General features: G+C 36.0%; 1 protein-coding gene and 1 long non-coding RNA gene across 2 annotated transcripts; one reads left to right on the top strand and one right to left on the bottom strand.

Annotated features, from left to right (window-relative positions):
- Positions 1-10,122: 10,122 nt before the first annotated feature.
- On the top strand, positions 10,123-21,870 carry LOC137616631 (uncharacterized). Its single transcript, XR_011039462.1, has 5 exons — positions 10,123-10,400; positions 11,515-11,678; positions 20,506-20,676; positions 21,251-21,327; positions 21,628-21,870. It is a non-coding gene; the product is annotated as an uncharacterized lncRNA (long non-coding RNA).
- A 199-nt stretch (positions 21,871-22,069) lies between these two features.
- On the bottom strand, positions 22,070-25,473 carry LOC137616623 (uncharacterized). Its single transcript, XM_068346530.1, has 2 exons — positions 25,188-25,473; positions 22,070-22,789 (listed from the first exon to the last, which is right to left on the bottom strand). Exon 2 carries the CDS (start codon positions 22,457-22,459, stop codon positions 22,118-22,120), a length of 342 nt encoding a protein of 113 aa, XP_068202631.1. The 5' UTR covers positions 22,460-22,789; positions 25,188-25,473; the 3' UTR covers positions 22,070-22,117.
- Between the last annotated feature and the right edge of the window lie 2,214 nt (positions 25,474-27,687).

Genomic DNA, 27,687 nt, shown 5'->3' with positions numbered 1-27,687 from the left:
AATATGGTTTCACACATGTGAAGGTTTATTGAATATGGTTTCACACATGTGAAGGTTTATTGAATGTGGTTTCACACATGTGAAGGTTTAGTGAATGTGGTTACACAATTGTGATTTAGTGAATATGGTTACATACTTGTGAAGGTTTAGTGAATGTGAATGTGTTTACATAATTGTGAAGGTATAGTGAATGTGGTTACCTACTTGTGAAGGTTTAGTGAATGTGGTTACATAATTGTGAAGGTTTAGTGAATGTGGTAACATACTTGTGAAGGTTTAGTGAATGTGGTTACACACTTGTGGTTTAGTGAATGTGGTTACACACTTGTGGTTTAGTGAATGTGGTTACACACTTGTGGTTTAGTGAATGTGGTTACACACTTGTGGTGGTTTAGTGAATGTGGTTACACACTTGTGGTGGTTTAGTGAATGTGGTTACACACTTGTGGTGGTTTAGTGAATGTGGTTACACACTTGTGAAGGTTTAGTGAATATGGTTACACACTTGTGAAGGTTTAGTGATTGTGGTTTCCCATATGTGAAGGTTTAGTGATTGTGGTTTCCCATATGAGAAGGTTTAGTGATTGTGGTTTCCCACTTGTGAAGGTTTAGTGAATATGGTTATACACTTAAGAAGATTTAGTGAATATGGTTACATACTTGTGAAGGTTTAGTGAATGTGGTTATACTTGTGAAGGTTTAGTGAATGTGGTTACACCCTTGTGAAGGTTTAGTGAATGTGGTTACACCCTTGTGAAGGTTTAGTGAATGTGGTTACACCCTTGTGAAGGTTTAGTGAATATGGTTACACACTTGTGAAGGTTTAGTGAATGTGGTTACACTCTTTGGAAGGTTTAGTGAATGTGGTTACACTCTTTGGAAGGTTTAGTGAATGTGGTTACACACTTGTGAAGGTTTAGTGAATGTGGTTACACATTTGTGAAGGATTAGTGAATGTGGATACACATTCGTGAAGGTTTAGTGAATGTGGTTACACACTTAAGAGCTTTAGTGAATATGGTGGTTACATACTTGTGAAGGTTTAGTGAATGTGGTTACACACATGTGAAGGTTTAGTGAATGTGGTTACACACATGTGAAGGTTTAGTGAATGTGGTTACACACATGTGAAGGTTTAGTGAATGTGGTTACACACATGTGAAGGTTTAGTGAATGTGGTTACACACATGTGAAGGTTTAGTGAATGTGGTTACACACATGTGAAGGTTTAGTGAATGTGGTTACACACATGTGAAGGTTTAGTGAATGTGGTTACACACATGTGAAGGTTTAGTGAATGTGGTTACACACATGTGAAGGTTTAGTGAATGTCGTTACACATATGTGAAGGTTTAGTGAATGTGGTTATACATGTGAAGGTTTACTGAATGTTCTTACACACTTGTGAAGGTTTAGTGAATATGGTTACATAATTGTGAAGATTTAGTGAATATGGTTGCACACTTGTGAAGCTTTAGTGAATATGGTTACATACTTGTGAAGGTTCAGTGGATATGGTTACACACTTTTGAAGGTTTAGTGAATATGGTTACATATGTTTACCCACTTGTCGAGGTTTAAGAGACTTTGGTTATCTACTTGTCGAGGTTTAAGAGACTTTGGTTATCTACTTGTCGAGGTTTAAGAGACTTTGGTTCCCCACTTGTCGAGGTTTAAGAGACTTTGGCTACCCACTTGTCGAGGTTTAAGAGATCTTGGTTACCCACTTGTCGAGGTTTAAGAGACTTTGGTTACCCACTTGTCGGAAGTTTAAGAGACATTGGTTACCCACTTGTCGAGGTTTAAAAGACTCTGGTTACCCACTTGTCGAGGTTTAAGAGACTCTGGTTACCCACTTGTCGAGGTTTAAGAGACTCTGGTTACCCACTTGTCGAGGTTTAAAAGAGACTGGTTACCCACTTGTTGAAGTTTGAGTCTTAGGTTACCTGCTTGTCGAAGTTTGAGAATTTGGTTACCCACTTATCGAAGTTTGAGAATATCGAAGTTTGAGACTTTGGTTACCCGCTTATCGAAGTTTGAGACTTTGGTTACCCGCTTATCGAAGTTTGAGACTTTGGTTACCCGCTTATCGAAGTTTGAGACTTTGGTTACCCGCTTGTCGAAGTTTGAGACTTAGGTTACCCGCTTGTCGAAGTTTGAGACTTTGGTTACCCGCTTGTCGAAGTTTGAGACTTTGGTTACCCGCTTGTCGAAGTTTGAGACTTTGGTTACCCGCTTGTCGAAGTTTGAGACTTTGGTTACCCGCTTGTCGAAGTTTGAGACTTTGGTTACCCGCTTGTCGAGGTTTGAGACTTTGGTTACCCGCTTGTCGAGGTTTGAGACTTTGGTTACCCGCTTGTCGAGGTTTGAGACTTTGGTTACCCGCTTGTCGAGGTTTAAGAGACTTTGGTTACCCGCTTGTCGAGGTTTAAGAGACTTTGGTTACCCGCTTGTCGAAGTTTTAAGAGATTTTGGTTACCCGCTTGTCGAAGTATTAGGAGACTTTGGTTACCCGCTTGTGAGACTATGGTTACCCGCTTGACTTTGGTTACCCGCTTGTCTTTGGTTACCCGCTTGTCGAGGGTTTGAGACTTTGGTTACCCGCTTGTCGAAGTTTGAGACTTTGGTTACCCGCTTGTCGAAGTTTGAGACTTTGGTTACCCGCTTGTCGAGGTTTAAGAGACTTTGGTTACCCGCTTGTCGAGGTTTAAGAGACTTTGGTTACCCGCTTGTCGAGGTTTAAGAGACTTTGGTTACCCGCTTGTCGAGGTTTAAGAGACTTTGGTTACCCGCTTGTCGAGGTTTAAGAGACTTTGGTTACCCGCTTGTCGAGGTTTAAGAGACTTTGGTTACCCGCTTGTCGAAGTTTTAAGAGACTTTGGTTACCCGCTTGTCGAAGTTTCAAGAGAGTTTGGTTACCCGCTTGTCGAAGTTTCAAGAGAGTTTGGTTACCCGCTTGTCGAAGTTTCAAGAGACTTTGGTTACCCGCTTGTCGAAGTTTCAAGAGACTTTGGTTACCCGCTTGTCGAAGTTTCAAGAGACTTTGGTTACCCGCTTGTCGAAGTTTCAAGAGACTTTGGTTACCCGCTTGTCGAAGTTTCAAGAGACTTTGGTTACCCGCTTGTTGAAGTTTTAAGAGATTTTGGTTACCCGCTTGTCGAAGTATTAGGAGACTTTGGTTACCCGCTTGTGAGACTATGGTTACCCGCTTGACTTTGGTTACCCGCTTGTCTTTGGTTACCCGCTTGTCGAGGTTTTGAGACTTTGGTTACCCGCTTGTCGAGGTTTTGAGACTTTGGTTACCCGCTTGTCGAGGTTTTGAGACTTTGGTTACCCGCTTGTCGAGTTTTTGAGACTTTGGTTACCCGCTTGTCGAAGTTTGAGAGACTTTGGTTACCCGCTTGTCGAAGTTTGAGAGACTCTGGTTACCCGCTTGGCGAAGTTTGAGAGACTCTGGTTACCCGCTTGGCGAAGTTTGAGAGACTTTGGGTAACCGCTTGGCGAAGTTTGAGAGACTTTGGGTACACGCTTGTCGAATTTTTTTTTTTTTTTTTGTAGGCAATCTTGGTACTTCTGCTTTTTTTTCTAATCAAAAGGATTTTGATTTATAACAATTATTTAACTGCACTTTTTTAGGGCATGTAAACTGCATCCCTTGAGGGTTATGATACTGTAATTACTAGTGCAACTGGAATTGTCTATAAGAAATGGAAGTGTTGGCTAGTTTTGCCATTTTCTGTTAGTGTCCATGGGTAAAGCTTCGTTTTGGTCGATTGAAATGTGAAGTCTTAAGCATTCAAAGTACACTTGTTTACTGCTAGGAGACTGAGTTACTGCGCATGCGTTGTTTGTATCCTATTTTACCAGGTAATTTTTTGACATTTATCATTACTTGGGACTTTTAACCCATTACGATCTTAAATATTTATTAAAGTTCCAGGATGTACCATAACAGCTATTTTTCACATTACTAAGTATCATTACTATCATATGAAGTCTGAGATATAGCCTATTATCTTAAGAAATATAGTGGAATTTCATCTATTTCAGTATCTATTGTTGAAAATATTATCCGTTCAGCTATTGTTGGTCATGTGAAAGTAAGAAATATCTCTGAAGTAATGGCCCACGGAACTTTCATGCACAGTCCATTATATACAGCTTGCCAGAACATTGTATTGGTGTAATGTCAATTTTGAGAACGTAGCGAGACAGTGAGGATAAAAAACCAATAGGAGTGAAGTGAATCAGTTACTTTAATTTACAGCCACTTACATGAACTTATGTTTTTTCCAACTAGTTATCTTCTTTACTTCACATTTGACCAGTTTTATTGCTGCAAATCACTCTTTTTGGGCTTTTTCCCACCACAAAACCTTTCCCCTACTGGAGTCTCCCATAATTGTCTTAATATAAAGGGGTCCAAAAATCGTAAAGGAATGGTTTGCCCCGATAATCGAGGTCAGAAAGACATTAAATACAAGACAGCAAGTAGGAAAAATAATGGTGCATGTATTTGGCTAGACATAAAGTATTTTATATTTACCCCTTTGGAGTTTTAAAATTGAAATATTTTCTATAAAAGGAACTATTTCTTTAGCACGTTGTAAAAGGTTAATTTTGATAACCTATATTTCTTAAATTTTGTATTTAAATGAGATTCTCTTCTTCAGTAGCGGAAGTGTTTTAGGTGTGTATTAAATTCATTTTTCAAGAGTTTTGTTTTTTACAAAACATTTCTCTTGCTTTTAGGGTCAATTTTAGTAGTAATACGTGACTGTTTTCATAAATTTCTCATGTTTTCTCTTTCAGAGGTATTTGCTTACCGGGCGAATTTAGATTGCATTTGACTGATTGCTTTGTGATATATTGTTAGATACAGATAAGTTGCTGTAATTAGTAAAGTTAATTTTCTTGTACTGACAAAGGTCTGGAGAAGTTTTCACAATTAGTTATGTGCTGCTAGTGTTTTTGCTAAATTTTTAAGTGTAACTCCAGGGCATTTCAGTGCTTTATTTCGGCAACTTCATAAAGTAGTTTGGTTTTTCACCAGTGAATGTGGTTACCTACTTGTGAAGGTTTAGTGAATGTGGTTACATAATTGTGAAGGTTTAGTGAATGTGGTAACATACTTGTGAAGGTTTAGTGAATGTGGTTACACACTTGTGGTTTAGTGAATGTGGTTACACAATTGTGGTTTAGTGAATGTGGTTACACACTTGTGGTTTAGTGAATGTGGTTACACACTTGTGGTGGTTTAGTGAATGTGGTTACACACTTGTGGTGGTTTAGTGAATGTGGTTACACACTTGTGGTGGTTTAGTGAATGTGGTTACACACTTGTGGTGGTTTAGTGAATGTGGTTACACACTTGTGAAGGTTTAGTGAATATGGTTACACACTTGTGAAGGTTTAGTGATTGTGGTTTCCCATATGTGAAGGTTTAGTGATTGTGGTTTCCCATATGAGAAGGTTTAGTGATTGTGGTTTCCCACTTGTGAAGGTTTAGTGAATATGGTTATACACTTAAGAAGCTTTAGTGAATATGGTTACATACTTGTGAAGGTTTAGTGAATGTGGTTATACTTGTGAAGGTTTAGTGAATGTGGTTACACCCTTGTGAAGGTTTAGTGAATGTGGTTACACCCTTGTGAAGGTTTAGTGAATGTGGTTACACCCTTGTGAAGGTTTAGTGAATGTGGTTACACCCTTGTGAAGGTTTAGTGAATATGGTTACACACTTGTGAAGGTTTAGTGAATGTGGTTACACTCTTTGGAAGGTTTAGTGAATGTGGTTACACTCTTTGGAAGGTTTAGTGAATGTGGTTACACACTTGTGAAGGTTTAGTGAATGTGGTTACACATTTGTGAAGGATTAGTGAATGTGGATACACATTCGTGAAGGTTTAGTGAATGTGGTTACACACTTAAGAGCTTTAGTGAATATGGTGGTTACATACTTGTGAAGGTTTAGTGAATGTGGTTACACACATGTGAAGGTTTAGTGAATGTGGTTACACACATGTGAAGGTTTAGTGAATGTGGTTACACACATGTGAAGGTTTAGTGAATGTGGTTACACACATGTGAAGGTTTAGTGAATGTGGTTACACACATGTGAAGGTTTAGTGAATGTGGTTACACACATGTGAAGGTTTAGTGAATGTGGTTACACACATGTGAAGGTTTAGTGAATGTGGTTACACACATGTGAAGGTTTAGTGTAATGTGAAGGTTTAGTGAATGTGGTTATACATGTGAAGGTTTACTGAATGTTCTTACACACTTGTGAAGGTTTAGTGAATATGGTTACATAATTGTGAAGATTTAGTGAATATGGTTGCACACTTGTGAAGCTTTAGTGAATATGGTTACATACTTGTGAAGGTTCAGTGGATATGGTTACACACTTTTGAAGGTTTAGTGAATATGGTTACATATGTTTACCCACTTGTCGAGGTTTAAGAGACTTTGGTTATCTACTTGTCGAGGTTTAAGAGACTTTGGTTATCTACTTGTCGAGGTTTAAGAGACTTTGGTTATCTACTTGTCGAGGTTTAAGAGACTTTGGTTCCCCACTTGTCGAGGTTTAAGAGACTTTGGCTACCCACTTGTCGAGGTTTAAGAGATCTTGGTTACCCACTTGTCGAGGTTTAAGAGACTTTGGTTACCCACTTGTCGGAAGTTTAAGAGACATTGGTTACCCACTTGTCGAGGTTTAAAAGACTCTGGTTACCCACTTGTCGAGGTTTAAGAGACTCTGGTTACCCACTTGTCGAGGTTTAAGAGACTCTGGTTACCCACTTGTCGAGGTTTAAAAGAGACTGGTTACCCACTTGTTGAAGTTTGAGTCTTAGGTTACCTGCTTGTCGAAGTTTGAGAATTTGGTTACCCACTTATCGAAGTTTGAGAATATCGAAGTTTGAGACTTTGGTTACCCGCTTATCGAAGTTTGAGACTTTGGTTACCCGCTTATCGAAGTTTGAGACTCTGGTTACCCGCTTATCGAAGTTTGAGACTCTGGTTACCCGCTTGTCGAAGTTTGAGACTTAGGTTACCCGCTTGTCGAAGTTTGAGACTTAGGTTACCCGCTTGTCGAAGTTTGAGACTTTGGTTACCCGCTTGTCGAAGTTTGAGACTTTGGTTACCCGCTTGTCGAAGTTTGAGACTTTGGTTACCCGCTTGTCGAAGTTTGAGACTTTGGTTACCCGCTTGTCGAGGTTTGAGACTTTGGTTACCCGCTTGTCGAGGTTTGAGACTTTGGTTACCCGCTTGTCGAGGTTTGAGACTTTGGTTACCCGCTTGTCGAGGTTTGAGACTTTGGTTACCCGCTTGTCGAGGTTTAAGAGACTTTGGTTACCCGCTTGTCGAGGTTTAAGAGACTTTGGTTACCCGCTTGTTGAAGTTTTAAGAGATTTTGGTTACCCGCTTGTCGAAGTATTAGGAGACTTTGGTTACCCGCTTGTGAGACTATGGTTACCCGCTTGACTTTGGTTACCCGCTTGTCTTTGGTTACCCGCTTGTCGAGGGTTTGAGACTTTGGTTACCCGCTTGTCGAAGTTTGAGACTTTGGTTACCCGCTTGTCGAAGTTTGAGACTTTGGTTACCCGCTTGTCGAAGTTTGAGACTTTGGTTACCCGCTTGTCGAAGTTTGAGACTTTGGTTACCCGCTTGTCGAGGTTTGAGACTTTGGTTACCCGCTTGTCGAGGTTTAAGAGACTTTGGTTACCCGCTTGTCGAGGTTTAAGAGACTTTGGTTACCCGCTTGTCGAGGTTTAAGAGACTTTGGTTACCCGCTTGTCGAGGTTCAAGAGACTTTGGTTACCCGCTTGTCGAGGTTTAAGAGACTTTGGTTACCCGCTTGTCGAGGTTTAAGAGACTTTGGTTACCCGCTTGTCGAGGTTTAAGAGACTTTGGTTACCCGCTTGTCGAAGTTTTAAGAGACTTTGGTTACCCGCTTGTCGAAGTTTCAAGAGAGTTTGGTTACCCGCTTGTCGAAGTTTCAAGAGAGTTTGGTTACCCGCTTGTCGAAGTTTCAAGAGACTTTGGTTACCCGCTTGTCGAAGTTTCAAGAGAGTTTGGTTACCCGCTTGTCGAAGTTTCAAGAGAGTTTGGTTACCCGCTTGTCGAAGTTTTAAGAGATTTTGGTTACCCGCTTGTCGAAGTATTAGGAGACTTTGGTTACCCGCTTGTGAGACTATGGTTACCCGCTTGACTTTGGTTACCCGCTTGTCTTTGGTTACCCGCTTGTCGAGGTTTTGAGACTTTGGTTACCCGCTTGTCGAGGTTTTGAGACTTTGGTTACCCGCTTGTCGAGGTTTTGAGACTTTGGTTACCCGCTTGTCGAAGTTTGAGAGACTTTGGTTACCCGCTTGTCGAAGTTTGAGAGACTCTGGTTACCCGCTTGGCGAAGTTTGAGAGACTCTGGTTACCCGCTTGGCGAAGTTTGAGAGACTTTGGGTAACCGCTTGGCGAAGTTTGAGAGACTTTGGGTACACGCTTGTCGAATTTTTTTTTTTTTTTGTAGGCAATCTTGGTACTTCTGCTTTTTTTTCTAATCAAAAGGATTTTGATTTATAACAATTATTTAACTGCACTTTTTTAGGGCATGTAAACTGCATCCCTTGAGGGTTATGATACTGTAATTACTAGTGCAACTGGAATTGTCTATAAGAAATGGAAGTGTTGGCTAGTTTTGCCATTTTCTGTTAGTGTCCATGGGTAAAGCTTCGTTTTGGTCGATTGAAATGTGAAGTCTTAAGCATTCAAAGTACACTTGTTTACTGCTAGGAGACTGAGTTACTGCGCATGCGTTGTTTGTATCCTATTTTACCAGGTAATTTTTTGACATTTATCATTACTTGGGACTTTTAACCCATTACGATCTTAAATATTTATTAAAGTTCCAGGATGTACCATAACAGCTATTTTTCACATTACTAAGTATCATTACTATCATATGAAGTCTGAGATATAGCCTATTATCTTAAGAAATATAGTGGAATTTCATCTATTTCAGTATCTATTGTTGAAAATATTATCCGTTCAGCTATTGTTGGTCATGTGAAAGTAAGAAATATCTCTGAAGTAATGGCCCACGGAACTTTCATGCACAGTCCATTATATACAGCTTGCCAGAACATTGTATTGGTGTAATGTCAATTTTGAGAACGTAGCGAGACAGTGAGGATAAAAAACCAATAGGAGTGAAGTGAATCAGTTACTTTAATTTACAGCCACTTACATGAACTTATGTTTTTTCCAACTAGTTATCTTCTTTACTTCACATTTGACCAGTTTTATTGCTGCAAATCACTCTTTTTGGGCTTTTTCCCACCACAAAACCTTTCCCCTACTGGAGTCTCCCATAATTGTCTTAATATAAAGGGGTCCAAAAATCGTAAAGGAATGGTTTGCCCCGATAATCGAGGTCAGAAAGACATTAAATACAAGACAGCAAGTAGGAAAAATAATGGTGCATGTATTTGGCTAGACATAAAGTATTTTATATTTACCCCTTTGGAGTTTTAAAATTGAAATATTTTCTATAAAAGGAACTATTTCTTTAGCACGTTGTAAAAGGTTAATTTTGATAACCTATATTTCTTAAATTTTGTATTTAAATGAGATTCTCTTCTTCAGTAGCGGAAGTGTTTTAGGTGTGTATTAAATTCATTTTTCAAGAGTTTTGTTTTTTACAAAACATTTCTCTTGCTTTTAGGGTCAATTTTAGTAGTAATACGTGACTGTTTTCATAAATTTCTCATGTTTTCTCTTTCAGAGGTATTTGCTTACCGGGCGAATTTAGATTGCATTTGACTGATTGCTTTGTGATATATTGTTAGATACAGATAAGTTGCTGTAATTAGTAAAGTTAATTTTCTTGTACTGACAAAGGTCTGGAGAAGTTTTCACAATTAGTTATGTGCTGCTAGTGTTTTTGCTAAATTTTTAAGTGTAACTCCAGGGCATTTCAGTGCTTTATTTCGGCAACTTCATAAAGTAGTTTAGTTTTTCACCAGGTGTCTTGCAGTTAGTAGCTAAACGAAATAAGAAATTATTAAACATTTAATGGGATATATTCACCACAAGTTAGCTATGGAAATTTAGTATTTTAATAATGCTTTTGTTAGAAAACTGTGGTAAATAGGAAAATTAATACCATATTGTCACTAGTAATGTCTAAAGTGTTTTAGTGACAGAAATATTTGCACATTAACGAATTTTCTTTTCCAGATTCTTAATGACCATACTGTCTGAGATGCTGAACCTTGAATGATGAACTCGACGCATACGATCCAGAATTTTTTAAAAGGAAGTTTTCATTCAGCTGAAGTGGATTAAATTAATGAAAATATTTACTTGGAAACTAGTCGACTAACTCAAATCCTTCAGTACTGGTAGGTGGATAACTTTTCAACTTTTGTTTAGCGTCATGACTATTAAGCAAACTAAAGGTTTGAGAAATTTCAGATAAAATTAAACATTTAAAACTTGAAAATTATTTCTCATTTAAGTTTGGAGTTAGAATGTGGCCTGGCTGATTGAAGTGAGAGAATTTATTTCTGGAAAATCTTTTTTCTAAACTTTTATTTCTAGATTACTTGGCCACAACTTTAATATCAGAGGAGGTACAGTAATAGGGAAATTAATGCATTAGAGACGGGATGGTAATAAATTGTTCATAAGGCACCCGGCTCAAATAAGTAAAATATTTGTAGAGTTTTAGAAGCTTTTATATTTGAAGTGTTTGGCCTTGGTTACCAGTGTGTAGTTCTCGGGTTAAGTTTTAATTGAAATATTTTTCTATAGAAGGAACTTGACATAGTTCTTTTACATTACTTTAGCATTTCATAAAAGGTTAATTTTGATAACCTATATTTCTTCGATTTTGTCTTATTTAAAAGAATATTCTCTTTTTCGGTAGCTGAAGTGTTTTAGGTGTATTAAATTAATTTTTCAAGAGTTTTTTTTACAAAACATTTCTCTTGCTTTTAGGGTCAATTTTAGTAGAAATGCGTGTCTATTTTCATAATTCTCATGATTTCTCTTTCAGAGGTATTTGCTTACCTGGCGAAATTTTTATTGCATTTGACTATGATTGCTTTGTGATATATTGTTAGATACAGATAAGTTGCTGTAATTAGTGAAGTTTATTTTCTTGCACTGACAAAGATCTTAAGTTTTCACAATTATGTGCTGCTAGTGTTTTTGCTAAATTTTTAAGTGTAACTCCAGGGCATTTCAGTGCTTTATTTCGGCAGTTTCATAAAGTAGTTTAGTTGTTTTTTTTACCAGGTGTGTTGCATTTAGTAGCAAAACGAAATAAGAAATTATTAAAAATTTAATGGGATATATTCACAACTTAGCTATGGAAATTTAGTATTTTAATAATGCTTTTGTTAGAAAACTGTGGTAAATAGGAAAATTAATACCCTATTGTTACTGGTAATGTCTGAAAATTTGTCTTTTAGTGGCAGAAATATTTGAATAATAACGAATTTTCTTTTCCAGATTCTTAATGACCATACTGTTTAAGATGCTGAACCTTGAATGATGAACTCGACGCATACAAACCAGAATTTTTTAAAAGGAAGTTTTCATTCAGCTGAAGTGGATTAAATTGATTAAAATATTTACTTGGAAACTAGTCGACCAACTCAAATCCTTCAATACTGGTAGGTGGATAACTTTTCTTCAACATTTGTTTAGCGTCATGACTCTTAAGCAAACTAAAGGTTTGAGAAATTTCAGTTAAAATTAAACATTTAAAACGTGAAAATTATTTCTTTTAAATTTGGAGTTAGAATGTGGTCTGCCTGATTGAACTGAGAAATTGATTTCTGGAAACTTTAATTTCTAAACTTTTATTTATAGATTACTTGGCCGCAACTTTAATAGCGGATGAGGAACAGTAATAGGGAAATTATTGCATTAGAAACGGGATAGTAATAAATTGTTCATAAGGCACCCGGCTCAAATAACAAAATTTTTTTTAGACTTTTAGAAGCTTTTATATTTGAAGTGTTTGGCCATGGTTAGCAGTGCGTAGTTCTCTGATTTTTTAATTGGCAGATATTTTGGTGAGTAATATAAATGCACCAGAAATCTGAAGATTGTCTTCTATGGAAAAGAACAATATATTCATATTGAAGGTAGAAGGAAAACTAGTGACTGTGAAATATATACGATAGATTGATTTGCTGTGAACGATGGGGACACCATCACCAATCCTCACTGGCTAGTGTGGTGATGAAAACTGGCCTAACCTCAGACATAAGGACATGTCTTGCCTTTGTAATGCAGTGGACTAGAAACTGATACATTTTTTTATGTATCAGATTTGATAAGATACGTTCAAAATCACAATTGAGTCGTTAAAAACTACATTTGCCTGTCACTAGAGGAAAGATTTAGCATATAATGAATGCCCTTCTCGCAAATTAGATTTGTGAAAGTGATTGCATGATTCAAGTTTGTGAATGTGTATAACTTTTAAGGTTAAGATGGTTAATGTATATCTTGCAAGACTGAATAATGTATACCCTGCAAGACTGTGAATAGGTATAAAGCCCCTTCCACACGAAGGGCAAATGCAGGGTGGGCACTCTAGATTTGCCTGTAATTATTTCTCTTTGAATATATTGCCAGATCAAAGTGCAAGGCAAACTGCATGTTCAGGTAGGTGAACGTGTATGGCTTGGGCCAAACGCCGGGCAGAGGGAAGATTGCACTCAGTGTTACCAGTCAGTCAGGCGTCCATCCAGTGCCTAGGTAGTAGGTCGGCCAGGGCACCAGCTGCCTGTTGAGATACTACCACTAGAGGGGTATTGGATCCTATGACTGGCCAGACAGTAATGCATTGGATCCCTCTCTGGTCACGGCTTATTTTTTCTTTGCCTACACTTACACAGAATAGTCTAGCCTATTCTTTACATATTCTCGTCTTTCCTCACACCTGACAACAATGAGATACTTAACACTTCTTCACCCAAGGGGTTAATTACTGCACTGTAATTTGTTCAGTGTACTTTCCTCTTGGTAAGGATAGAAGAGAGACTGTAGCTATGGTAAGCAGCTCTTCTAGGAGGAGGACACTCCAAAATTAAACCATTGTTCTCTAGTCTTGAGTAGTGCCATAGCCTCTGTACCATGGTCTTCCACTATCTTGGGTTAGTTCTCTTGCTTGAGGGTGCACTCGGGCACACTATTCTATCTTATTTTTTTTTCTTTTTTTTTAAATGGTGTGTTGGGCAGGCTTAATAGAAGGGCCATGGATGCCTGGTGGTTTATCAAGAGGTTGTCTTTTCCTTTTTCTGATTCTTTTTCTTCTCAAAACCATCCTTACTGTCCTCCCTTCAGTTGAAGTGGCTATCATGGAGGGTATTTAGCCTTGCATGGTGTATCGGCTCCTCCATGTTGACCAGTTTTTCAGACTTTTTACTATAATCTATGGGTATCATCAATCACTTTATTTATAATTCTGTACTTATTGTTCTTGTTATAATTCTTGTCAATCTAGTTTTTAAGTGTCTTTTTTATTTCAATTAATTCTTATGCTGTCTAGAGACATTGAGCTAAATCCTGGACCAGTACACCCTAGAATTCGTCAATGTCGTCTTCTGTATTGCAATAATCGTGGTCTTCATGCAAATATCCAAGACCTTACAGTTGCGTCCAGACAGTATGATATTCTTTTGTGCTCAGAAACTTTGGTTTCTAATATGAGGCACTCATCTGTGCTCCTTATAACTGGTTTTAAGAAACCAATAATGTTGAAACGTGATGCCATCCCTAGGGCCAGGGGAATGGCGGTTTATATTAGGACTGAGTACCCTGCTTCTCATAAGTCCTGCAATCAATGTGGATGTCATGAGATTCAGGTTATAAAAGTTTGTGGCAGGTATAACAACTTTTATTTGTGTTGGATCTACCGGAATCCAGACATGGATGATTCCATCTTCGATTGTCTTCTTACCATTATAGCTAAGATAAAAGATGATGATAGAAAGGCTTCTTTTGTCTTTGTTGGTAATTTCAATGCTCACCAAAGGGAGTGAAAGTTCTCTCTCTCCTCCCGATCGCCATGGCTTAAGAGGTTTAGACTTTGCCTCTGCATCAGGCTATGAGCAGATCATAAATGGAGCTACTCACAGGTCTGGTAATTGCCTGGACCTCGTATACGCTGACTCTCCTGGCGTTATAACTAGTAAGGTTGGTTCTCCAGTCGGGACATCTGATCATGCCTTGATTTCATTAGTAGTGAAGACTGAGCAACCTGTCCATGATATCATACTCTTGTAAAATTTATGAAATTCCAAGCAGACTAGAATGGGATTTTGCATGATCTTTTGTGCTTGAATTGGTCACAATTATATAGTAGTGTATATCCTGTTGTCCCTTTGAATGAGAATCTAGTCAACATAATTGATAGGCGTATCCCTTCTCGTGTGCTAAGGTACCGAGTGAAGGACAAACAGTGGTTCAATGATAGTAGACGGGCTTATTTGGAGAAGCAGGAGGCCTATCACCTTTGGAGGGGTAACGGATCAGATTTGACCTGGAACAACTATACTCTGCTTTGAGCTTCTGCTCAGAGTTTATGCCTCAACTGAAAAGTAATACAATTTAACCAGAAAAGAAACCCTTTCTGGTAAAACTCAGGAACATAAATGGTGGTCTACCCTTAAATCTGCACTCTTTGGTGTAGATGCATCAGTTCCTCCTTTACTTGAACCAGATGGCTCAGTCACTCACTGTCCAAAGGGAAAGGCAACCCTTTTTGGCTGTTTTTGACAGTAAACAGAGTAATGAAAAACTTGAACTTCCCCATTCCTGTTTGCCCGAGGCTAAACTAACTAGTTTAGCTTTCCGATCTCGTGAGATTAAAGCTCTGTTGATGGACCTTGATGCTTATGGAGGTGTAGACCCAAATGCTATTTTTCCTTTGTTTTTTATAAAGACAGCAGATTTCTTAGCTCCGAAGTTATATTGCGCAAGTTAGCAAGAGGAGGAGCCTTTAGCACTTGTTGGAGAATTGGTAATATTACTCCTCTATATAAATGTGTTTGTGATAGCTCAAGTCCCACTGATTACCGCCCGTTTTCCATAAATCCCATATCTAAAGTTTTTGCACGTCTTCTGGCAAAACGTCTTAATAGGTTTGCTGAAAGTAATTGCCTACTCCCTAGTTTGCAATTTGGTTTTCGTAAAGGCCTTTGAGCATGTGATGCCCTTCTTACAATCTGCAATGCTGTACAGAAATCCCTTGAATGTGGTCAGGAAGTTCGTATGATTGACCTTGATTTTAGTGGTGCCTTTGACCGTGTTAATCATGAGGCCCTGTTTTTCAAACAAACAATTGGGAGTGGGTGGGTCGTTTCTTAGCATTATCATTGATTTTTTAATTAATAGATCTCAGAGTTGTTGATGGGCACCATAGTGAGTATAGGAATGTGATATCCGGTGATCCACAGGGTAGTGTTCTTGGCCCATTACTTTTCATACTATATACATATGACATGTGGTTTGACCTAGAAAACAAGCTTGTTGCATATGCAGATGATGCTACTCTCTTTGCATCAATTCCATCCCCTGAATGTAGATCTGGGGTTGGTGAATCCCTTAATAGAGATTTAGCTAAAATTAGTGCATGGTGCAAATTATGGGGTATGAAGTTGAATCCTAACAAAACTCAAAGTATGATTGTAAGTAGGTCAAGGACGGTGGCTCCTTAACATCCGGAGCTCAGTATTGATGATGTTTCTTTGAATTTGTATGACTCTTTTTAAATTTTAGGTGTGATTCTCGACAGAAAATTTACTTTTGAAAAACACAGGTCTGTCTTCTTCAATTGCACAAAAAATTGGCTTAGAGAAAGTCTTAAAAGATTTTCGGTGATCAATCTATTCTGAAGAAGTGTTTTCTTTCATTCTACCTTGTTTTGAGTATTGTTCTCCTGTCTGGTATTCAGCTGCTGACTCTCATCTTAATTTGTTGGACAGACACTTACGGTCTATTAAATTTCTTATTCCTGATCTAGATATTAATCTCTGGCACAGTCGTTCAATTAGTTCATTATGCATATTGCATAAGATTTTTCATAACTCTGACCATCCTTTACATTCAGATCTCCCTGGAAAATTCTATCCTGTTTGTAATACTAGGCAGGCAGTTAATTCCAATAGCCAGGCCTTCCCCACAATGAGGCTCAATGCTACACAGTATTCTAGAAGTTTTATTCCAGCTGTTACCAAGTTGTGGAATGATCTTCCTAATTGGGTAGTTGACTCAATAGAACTTCAAAAGTTCAAAGTTGGAGCAAATGTTGTTATGCTGACCAGGCTGACATGAGTCTTTTTATTGTTTATATATGACATATATGTTTTTGACGCTGTCAATAGTTTATATAGGACGCATGTTTTGACACAGTTACTGTTTTTAGAATATATTGTTAATTTATTCTCATCATTTATTTATTTAATTATTTCCTTTCCTCACTGGGCTATTTTCCCTTTTGGATCCCTTGGGCTTATAGTATCTTGCTTTTCCAACTAGGGTTGTAGCTTGGCTAATAATAATAATAATAATAATAATAATAATAATAATCGGCCACGGACACTTCGACGGCTTGCCCATAGTTTCCTAGTTTGACTTCTAGACTCATCATCGTCAACTATAAAATAAAATTGGTAACAATGTCTGCCCGCTGTGCATTTGCTCCTCGTGTAGAAGGGCCTAGAACTTGTAAGATTGTGAATGCGTATAACTTGAAAGATTTTGAATGCATATAACTTGTAAGATTAATATTGTTTTTTTTTTTTTAATTTTAGGTGGTTCCGATGTTCAGCTTTACACCAAAGGCTGTTGAAACTACGGGTTTTCAATGGGTAGAAGGATAATTTAGATAGATTTTGAAAGGTAAGAAGACTTCACAATATATTTCATGTAAAAATCCTTTATTTTTTTTATCGAACTTTAATCTGATCAAAAGTGCAATATGAAATATTTTAACTTAGTACAATTTAACAAATATTGCTTGATAAAACAAATATTGCTTGGTAACTAAAAGGTAGAATAAGCCTACTTCTGGCAAAGATAGGATTAGGCAAAAGATTTATGTACACTATATGCTTTAATTTCTTCCAGGTTTATTTGAAGGTCGTGTTTGAAACTAGAAAATAGAATTACAGACAACGTTATCACGCCAACTGTAGAGCAACAGATTTTAGTCAAGACCGAAAATAATTAAAAAAAAAATGTATTTCATCAATAAAATTTTATTGTGGCAAAAATACTTTTAGTTTACATTAAAAGTTTCTGTAGGAGTTTAATGTTAGACTATTATCACTCTGAATCTTTTTTAATGTCTATTTACCGAGGTACTTCCCCCTTATTTTAGGGAGTAGCCAAAAAAAAAAAAAAAAAAAAAAAAAAAAAAAAAAACCAGGTTGACGAGGGATTAAACAGTTTGGTTGGTACTGCTAGGGTGACACAGCCCGCCCATCTCCCGTTATCCACCAGTTTCATACGTTGAATCCCCTATTAAGGCGGCCGGAGGAAGCAACAGGGACTACCGGAACTGCGTCTCAATAACTCGCTATTCATTTAGATTTCTAGAATGCTCCTTGGCCTCTTGTCACATCTATCCTCCTATCACTAGCTTTCTTCACTAAATCCAGCCACTGAAACCGTGGCCTTCCTCTTGTACTTCTCCCATTCACTTGCATTCATCACCTTCAGTAGGCAGCTAGTTAACATTCTTTCTACATGGCCAAACCATCTCAGTACATTAATGTCCACTCTAGCTGGTAACTAATTTCTTACACCCGTTCTCGCTTTACTCAATTCCTAACCCTATCTAATAAGAGATACACTAGCCATAATCCTCACACTTAATCTCAAACCTATTCAATTTATCTACCAACACATTCATTCCCCACAATTCCGATCCATAAATCAGTTGGTAAAATCCTTTTCTCATGCAGAACTCGACATTAATTTCTAACTCTTTATTCTTTACCACTCCCTTCACTGCCACCAACACTTAACAATCTTCATTCACTCTTGACGTACATCTGCTTCCAATCCACCATCTACTGCAACAACAGACCCCAGGTACTTGAAACTGACCTTCTTAAAGTAACTCTCCCTTTAACATGAAATTCAGACTAACACCCACCCCCCTCTTCTTTATAGTGCATCTCATAACCTTACTCTTATCCACATTAACTAGACTTCCTTCTCTCACATACCCTTCCAAACTCACTAATTGACCAAGCTTCTCCACAGTCTGCAACCAGTACAGTATCATCTGCAAACAACTGATTTACCGCCCACTCAGTTTCAATCCTTGACCAAGCACTCGAGCATTTACCCCTCGCTACTCAAAATGAACAACCATGGCGACGCCACACGGTCTCTCAGCCCAGCTTACTGGAAAGCACTCGCTCACTTAATTTCCTATCCTAACACACCTTACCTATGTAGAAACACTTCACTGCTTACAAAAACCTTCCACCAATGCCAGATAACCTCATCACATTCCACATTGATTCCCTATCAACTCTTAAAACGATTTCTCCAGATCCATTAACGTATCATACACCACATGGCTTCTTGCTAAATTTCTTGCATATCTGCCTAACTGTAAAAATGATTCATACATACCTTAACTTCTAAAACCACCCTGTACTTCTAAATTTATATTCTCTGTATATCCTTAATTTAGTTTTCCAATATCTTATATTTCATACAGTTCTCATCTGATCTCGTCTCTTTAGCACTGAGTTTTCCAACGATTTTTTTTTTTTACGGTTTTCTTCAAGCAATGAGTTTTAATATAGTATCTTATCTGCTGTACTTTTCAGTTCTAATGCCTATTGTCTTCTGGGCTTTTTATCTTTTTCGTACTGCATTTTCGTAGTTTTCTTCTTATGCGTTCTGATTTTATAGTCTTACCTTTTTTCTCACATAAGGATACCCTTGGTTTCTTGAGGCTGTGGTTATGCTAATGTGAATCTTAGTCGATTTCTTTCAGCAGTAGGATAGGTTGAAAGATTTTGGATAACGTTTCTGTACAACTCTGCCGATTTATAATTCTAGTAGTTTTGGTTGACCTGTTGCTACTGAATTTCTAGACTTAGGTTTCCTTGATCATTAATTGAAGCAGGTTTCAACTAGGTAACATTCATTTAAATTTTTTCATAAGCATATAATTTGTATTCCCAAGTACTTTTCATTTCTACAAAAATACTTTTAGAATTCTTTGGTAGCCTTGGTAATCAAATTTCCTCATGCAAAATTTTAACATCTGGCTATTATGAATTATATTACTATTTTTAGAATGATTTATTGTTAACATCTTCTCATAATTTTTTTATTTTCTCAGTGGGCTGTTTTTCCCTATTAAAGCCCTTGGGCTTATAGTATCTTGCTTTTCCAACTAGGGTTGTAGCTTGGCTAGTAATGATGATATCATCATCTAAGATTGGCATCAATCATAGCAATTTAAGATGAAAGTTTATAGGGATTTTGACTGGAAAAGGTGATTAAAATTTCATATAGGCAAAAGAAACCTTAAATTTCTATTTATAAGAGTGACAGTTTTTATTATGTCTGTTCTAAATTTGTTGATCTCTACATGAATCAGTTTGAATAAACGGTGATTTTGAGTATTCTTTTTACACTTTCTTTCATTTGTAACTGAAGTGTTTAAAGTACTGTATTTGTAACTTATTAAAGTACTATAATTTTATTTCTTAAAATATATCTTATGCCTTTAAGGCTGATCTTGGTCTTAACACGTATTTATTTTCTAAATGACTTTTCCTGATATACTCAGATAACCAGTAGCTTTTCTTTGTTTGACATTGTGACTGCTCTAGGGTAAATGAAGATATAAATGCTATTTGATGAATGTTAATATAACGCGTTAATTGTTAATGATTCTAGCTAATGGCGTGTAGAGTTTTCTAAAATTGGTGAGTATGATCATTGAAAATTAATTTGATTTTTTAGGGTTTAACTCTATGGAAACAATCCATTAGATAGCTTAATATTAATAGAAGACACCATTGCGTTCTTTATGGCATTTTATATACAGAACGAGTGAACATCCTTTTCAATCCTCCTCCTTGCTGTCTATGGAGGTGAATATTTCAGTTTCGCTTTAGTTGGTGTTCATTAAGTACTTTAGTAATTAAATTTAGATATATGAAAGGAAGCCGATACTCAAAAATTATATATTAGGATATTTATTTGGCTATATCAGGGTATTTAGATTTATTAGGATAGGATATATCTCTAGATATGAGGATATTTAGACAAGCTGGTAATAGCTGTTTAATATTTCAATGGTACTACATAACAAAGTGAAATACCTTGGTATGCATAGTCAATTCTCAATGTGAATTAGACCTCTTTGAAATTTAAAACTGAATACTTATATTTTAAGATTATATGATTGCTGAATATTTCCACACTAATGCTCAATTTCTCTGGCAGGTTTTAAGGAGACCTTAATGACAGACAGGCTTATACGGAAACTTAGTATTTTGTACCAGAGAAATCTTGATGTTTCGTCAATAAAAGGCTCATTATTCAGGGATTGTGGAACAATGTTTGATAAGTGATTTTCTGCCATTTAGCCGGTGTAATTGAGAAACATTTGTATTGGTAAGTGGATGTGGATTAAATCTACAACTTTTTCATTTTGCTTGTATAGTGAATGAAGACAGTTTACAAATGTTTTCAAGAAACTTTTTTTAAAAGATTGAATATTGTAGCCTTGAATCTATTTATTGAGACGATGATTATTAAAAATAACAAGGTTTGATTGGAAGATTTAAGCAAAAAGAATTTTTGATCATTAAAGAAAAGCATAAAAATTAACAAAAAAAAAAGAAAAAAATCCAACTCAAATATTTACCTCAAACGCCTAAAAATTAGTTTATTAAAAAAAACTTAGTTGAAACTGTCCCGTTTATCCACATATATACCGATATAATAAGCATAACTATAGCAGTCAAGTTTTATATGTAAATTATCTTTTAAAGTAAAAACTAAATTGATGGAAACAAATTATAAATTCCGGTTAATGGGATTAAGAATGAATTTGTTTGTGAAATATTTAATGTAGTAGTTTATACCCATAAGCAAGTTGTTACAGATTTGTGTTTAATCTATATTGCAGTTAAAGCTCACTAGACAACAGAAAATCGCAGTTGAACTAACGCTGCATTATTTTCAGATCAATTTCGTGCAAAGAAAGTCGTGAAAATAAAATCTGGTTTCGAAAGAATACTAATGACGAGACACTGCTTCAAGGTAAATATTTTGAACAACTTTTGTATGCTTGGTTGGTTTTTTAAAAATCAATGTAAATTTATACAGTGCAGTTTCTAAATTTTGACATTCAACTTTAATACCAAAAAACATTGTTTGACATTCAACTTTAATACCAAATAACATTGTTTGCTTCGAAGTTTCTCAGACAGATTTGGTATAGTTTTTTCTTACTTACATGGTCCTACATTTAAAAATTCAAGTGTCTTTCCTAATTTTTAATGTTTCTTGTTAAAGCCAGTATCTTTCGAACTTACTTTCAAGAACTTTATTTTCTTTCAGATATGGTAAAATGGCCAAGACAGGTTTAAAGATTGTAACGAACTGTAGCAGTACAAATGGCAGATGAAGATATAAAAATCACCCGTCCTACAAATGAAGTTGATGAAGCAGACGCATTGATGAAGCAGACTCACCCGTCCTACAAATGAAGTTGATGAAGCAGACGCATTGATGAAGCAGACGAATTTAAAAAGCATGACTTACACAGCGGACGATTCAATCTTAATTTGAAATTCAATATATCTCTATACGGCCAATTAGAAATAAAATGATGTAAGAAATTGGAAATTTTATTGGAAACCGCTACATAGGATTATTGCTCTTTTGCTATATTATTGATGTAATATAATACTTTATATAGTTCTTCATTTTACTCTTGTTTACTTCTCTCAAACGTTCTGCATTTGCTCTATCGTATGATTTCTAATTACCCATGATGACCGATTTCCTTGGAACTTGTTCCATGTGGGAGTGTACAGGTTGGTGCGGCTCAGTTCCATGTGGGGTGTACAGGTTGGTGCGGCCCAGTTTCACGTGGGGTGTACAGGTTGGTGCGGCTCAGTTCCATGTGGGGTGTACAGGTTGGTGCGGCCCAGTTCCATGGTACAGGTTGATTCGGCCCAGTTCCATGTGGGTGTACAGGTTGGTTCAGCCCAGTTCCATGTGGGTGTACAGGTTGGTCCGGCCCAGTTCCATGTGAGGTGTACAGCTTGGTTCGGCCCAGTTCCATGTGGGGTGTACAGCTTGGTTCGGCCCAGTTCCATGTGGGGTGTACAGCTTGGTTCGGCCCAGTTCCATGTGGGGTGTACAGCTTGGTTCGGCCCATTTCCATGTGGGGTGTACAGCTTGGTTCGGCCCAGTTCCATGTGGGTGTACAGGTTGATTCGGCATGAGTATATTAGGTGTGAATCGCAACTTTCAAATAAAACCAATATAATTTTCATGCCTAAATTGCAAAGCACACAGGAATCGTAGGATGCAAGATCCTAACGTTCTCTTCAATGCTTCGTAATGAAGAAAAGAACTTTTCTTCATGATGAAGCACAGAGAAGAACGTAGGATCTTGCATCCTAAGATTCCTGTGTGCTTTGCAATTTTATTAAAAGGCATAAGAATTTATTGGACATTTGAAAGTTCCGATTTATCCACACCCTAAATAAACCTGAAAACAAAAAGAACAGATTAAATCTATTTGGAAAGATTTACGTAGCTCTAAAACACTAATTTAAAAATCAATTTAATCAAAGAATTTCTGAAAAAAACTTTAAAAATCCCTTTAATCAAAAGTATCAAATAAAAGTATGACTTAAAAAAGTGTTTAAATCTTTGTACACCTTGAACTATAAAGACAAATTTTAAAACTAAAGAAAGATCAGTGATATATTAATATAAATCGTGGATTTGAAACCCGGTTTCAATAAAACATGACAAGATATGCCAAGGCCTCTGATAAAGCAATATACAGAAGAACACTAGCCTTTTAACTAAACTTTTAAAAGGATAATTCTGTTAAATTTAATCTATATTCAGTCACTTGCTAATGCATTGTGCTATGAACCAAATTAAACTTAGTTCACCCGAACTACTCTCAACGTTTTAGAACTCAGGACACTGCTATTTCACAAAAGCTGTTAGAACTCAGGACACTGCTATTTCACAAAAGCTCAATGTATAGTAAAAATTGTAACACTGATTGCTTGCTATCTTCCAACTTAAATCAAGACAATACCAACCACAACTATAGCATTGTTTATCCGAACTAAATTTCCCTTTTTCTTAATAAGAACAACAGAAACGCTTATAAAGACTACCAAATTCGTGCTAAATTTCCCTAGACTTTAAAAATGTGTTAATAGCTAAAATAATTGAGACATTGAAATATGCCAGATAAGCTAAGCCAAAACAGAAATGTGACCCGCCTATACCAACGAGGTCCAAAAATAACTAACACTATCCTACTCCTAAAAAGTTATTCCTATTGTCTTAGTTTCAACACCTCGCCACTAAAAACAGACTTCCTAACTCATTTCTATATTAGGTTAACCACCTAAATCACTCACATAAGATTATATAAACTAAACACCCTAATGCACTTACAATCAGCGAAAAATTATCAACCATTGCTGTTAAATTAGAAATCTACGAACATTTTCAAAAACTTCGCAACCTAAGTTAAAACATTTTCAAAAACTTCGCAACCTAAGTTAAAGACTACCTAGCTAAAGTTAAAACTTGCCTAGCTAAAGTTAAAACTACCTCAGCTACATTATGTGATTGATCCTTAGAGAAGCTATACAGACCTCTTAGCTCACTAAACTTGAAGGTCATCCAAAGGTAAATTTTTAACTAAAATAAGACACGATCAGGTACGATAGAAAAGCTACCAAAGTTTGATTCAAAATCTCTGGAAATTAAACCGTTGAATAAGACCAAGCTTAGATTTTTTTAGTTTAATAAACTAAGCCAAATTTCATTATAACTAAGCAATATTTTGAAGTTCGTTAAAATTTCAAACCCAAATTCATAACTTTACAGTAGCAAAAAACCCACTAAAAAAAAAAAAAAAAAAAAAAAAAGACGGGTTATACGGAATTTGTTGATAAACCAAACCAAATTTCATTTTAACTTTACAATATTATTAAACTCGTTAAAATCTCAAGCCAAATTTCATTACTTTACAATAGCAAAAAACCCACTGAAACGTTAAAATTTACGCTAAATCACCGCAAAAGAAAATGCATACGGGTTATACGGAATTTGTTAATAAACCAAACCAAATTTCATTTTAACTTCCCAATATTATTGAACTCGTTAAAATTTCAAGCCAAAATTCATAACTTTACAATAGCAAAAAAACCCGCTGAAAAATCGTTAAAATTTACGCTAAATCACTGCAAAAGAAAATACGTACGGGTCATATGGAATTTTATTACTTATCCAATAAAATCCACTTTTGAAAATCCTATCAATGTAAACGAATTCCTTTTAAGTTATGAAGTGTATCGAATGCTACTGAATAAATGGTCACGGGATATGCTAAACGCTTCAAAATAAACTGCTAAATTGAAGAATTTATCCAAGTGAATTGCTCTGCACGTGTGAATATGCTAAACCAAAAACGCTAATGATTTAGTTAAAGCCCCATAAGATTAGTAGTTTCTCATGATTAACCCCAAGCAATATGGTTACTGTACTAGTTAAAGACTATGTTCACAACTTGTAACCAAGAGTTTAAAATGTAAAAGTTTGGTAGATTAAAGACAACCCCAATAAAAAAGTGATATTAGGAATTTCTAAGTTTTAAGAAGATTGAAATTACGTTAAAACTAAATCTTATATATCCTATTTGATTTATAGAAATTAAAACTACATCGTTCGTTACTAAACACTACCTATGAGGTTAACCGGCATCTTCCAGCAATCATGAATCCTGGCTATGTATTCCATAGCCAAAATCATATGATTCCTATACAACACTACAAGTCAATCAAAGAAAAATAGCTCCAATCTAAAATCTCTAACACAAACCCTTAAGTCTAGATTTGTAAATCCAAGCTTACCTTCATACCACAAGACACAAAATGGCGACGATTACTGGAACCACAGATCCAAAAAACGGAGATTCAGACACGATATGCAAATGACTTGAGCAGCTGAATCAAGGTGTGAATATCTCTCAGCCCCAACACGCACTGACATTGCTTCCTGATTTCCTACCGTTTACAGTTCCGTCTTGCCGGCTTTCTTCCAAGTTCCAGCCAATCAGAAGGGTCCGTGTCCTTATTTCGAGAGACAGATTGAGAAAACGACCCCTGATTGGTCGAAAAACTAACAAGGAATCTTCCAGGAAACTGTCACTTTCAAAAGACGTTACGTCACCACTTACAAAACCAGTGACATCTGTGGGGTATATAATTAACTAAGAAAAAAATCAGTGAAAAATCATATATTCAATATTAAATAATGCAATAATTCGTTATCTTAAGGGAAATGCTAATATGTCGAAATGATTAATAAAGTCTTATTGTATCCCTTTTCACTTCAAAATTCAATATGAAATAGACAGTATTTGTTGATTTAAATAACACAGTGGGTACAATGTATAATATTCCAGTCAAATTCTTAATTTTCATTTCACATTGAACCAATTATTCTATTAATAATTCTCTGATGTTCCAAAAGACATGTCAACATTTTTGACCAGGAAATAAAATTGATTTCAGATTCCGTCGCGCCAATAATCATGTTCATATTGTAATATTATTTTTAATTTCTAATTTATTCTTTTGTTTTTTCTTTCCTGCAAGGCTCCTTTCCCTATATTAGGTCCCTTAGACATGAGGAATTTTGATTCTCAAACTATGTTTGAACTATGAAGACTGACTTGTAATAATAATAATAATAATAATAATAATAATAATAATAATAATAATAATAATAATGGTGTTTATAAAGATGATGATAATAATAATCAATAATAAGACAAAGAAAATGATAATTACAATGATGATAATGATGTCTATAATGATGATGATAATAATAATTAATAATAAGACATGAAGAAAAAGTTCCCGTGTACAATCATGTGATTCTCTCTCTCTCTCTCTCTCTCTCTCTCTCTCTCTCTCTCTCTCTCTCTTTACCCTAAGGTCTTGTGTACATTGCGTAATGCTATTAACAGAACGGCCAACGTTTGCTGTTATTATCCAGAGGAAGTTACGTAACTGGAGTTAAAATAAATATTAAAGGGATATGTTATCTTCAATTTACTGAGGTTTTAGTTTACTTTTATCCTCTTGTATTGAGGAAAACATTGATATAGACAGAATTTAACTATAATGGGCTCTGAGGTAGAGTGCATACCCTCGCCAACGGCACATTTGTTACCATGCTTATGTAAACAAATCGTATAATAAGTTGGTGTATTGTCGAAACTTGCACTTTTTGCCAGTTCGTTGAACACGCCGACCTTTGAACCTAACCTGCTAACAGGGGATCATGTTGTATTATTCGATTTTACAATTAAGCCTACCATAAGATATGTGCTAGGACAAATTTTTATCAATAACAATAAGATATTACATATACTCAAACACATTGATACTGGGATTGTGGCTTGACAAGTAATAATAATAATAATAATAATAATAATAATAATAATAATAATAAGCATTTGAATAAATACTTTACAAACGGGAACTCGAGATGATTTTAATCTCATATTAGGATATCCTGTAATTCCCGCAAAGGATTTAAATAAAACATGTATATCTGATTAAGGATCTCCCGTAATCCTAATGTTAATACGAGGCATCTTTAAGACGGACTAAAATAACACCTCAGAGTAGTTATCATTGATATGATTGCTATGTAAATGGTAAGAATTATTAAATGGAAGAAAACGGGAATTCACCAGGGAAAGAAATAAAAGAAAACGGGTTATTGTTATTTTGAGTGGGTTACTATACAATACATCAGCATATCACCTTAATAATCTGAGCTGAAAACTATTGTTTCATATATAAGGTCTCCTTTGAATATAATATTTTCATAGTTATCTTTACGAATATATAACAGTATATGAATGTTCTATCTTTTAAAATGTTTTGTCCGCAATTAAGATATAGGAAAAAAAAAAATAACAGCCTCCCTTTTCTAGATTTTGATTCCAATCCCATTTTTTTTTACTGTTTACAAGTTTACTGAAACTTTATTCATCAACTTCATTAATGCAAGGTGTGTGCGTGTGTATTTGTGTGTGTGTGTGTGTGTGTGTGTGTGTGCAATCACTCGTGTTTCATAAAACTGTATATAGCCTTAACGAATCAAATGATTAGGAATATGCTAATGTACAATATATCGATATACATTGCTTCTAACTTCTCAATTATCTTTCAAACTTAGCTTGAACCACCATGAACTTCTTTAATTCCCTTTATTAAAGCGACAATACAGCCCCTCACAGTTTTTCAAAACAGAATTAGCCTACACATAACCTAAAATCTCGAAGTAAAAAAATGCACACATCAAAGAAAACATAAACAAAAACTCTAAATTTGG

This window comes from Palaemon carinicauda, chromosome 2 (assembly GCF_036898095.1).
Source record: "Palaemon carinicauda isolate YSFRI2023 chromosome 2, ASM3689809v2, whole genome shotgun sequence".
Lineage (NCBI taxonomy): Eukaryota > Metazoa > Arthropoda > Malacostraca > Decapoda > Palaemonidae > Palaemon > Palaemon carinicauda.
This window is presented reverse-complemented; position numbering and strand designations above follow the sequence as displayed.

Coding starts and splice junctions, on each gene's coding strand:
- LOC137616623 (XM_068346530.1), bottom strand. CDS start 22,459: ATGGAAATGGGCCGAACCAAGCTGTACACCCCACATGGAACTGGGCCG.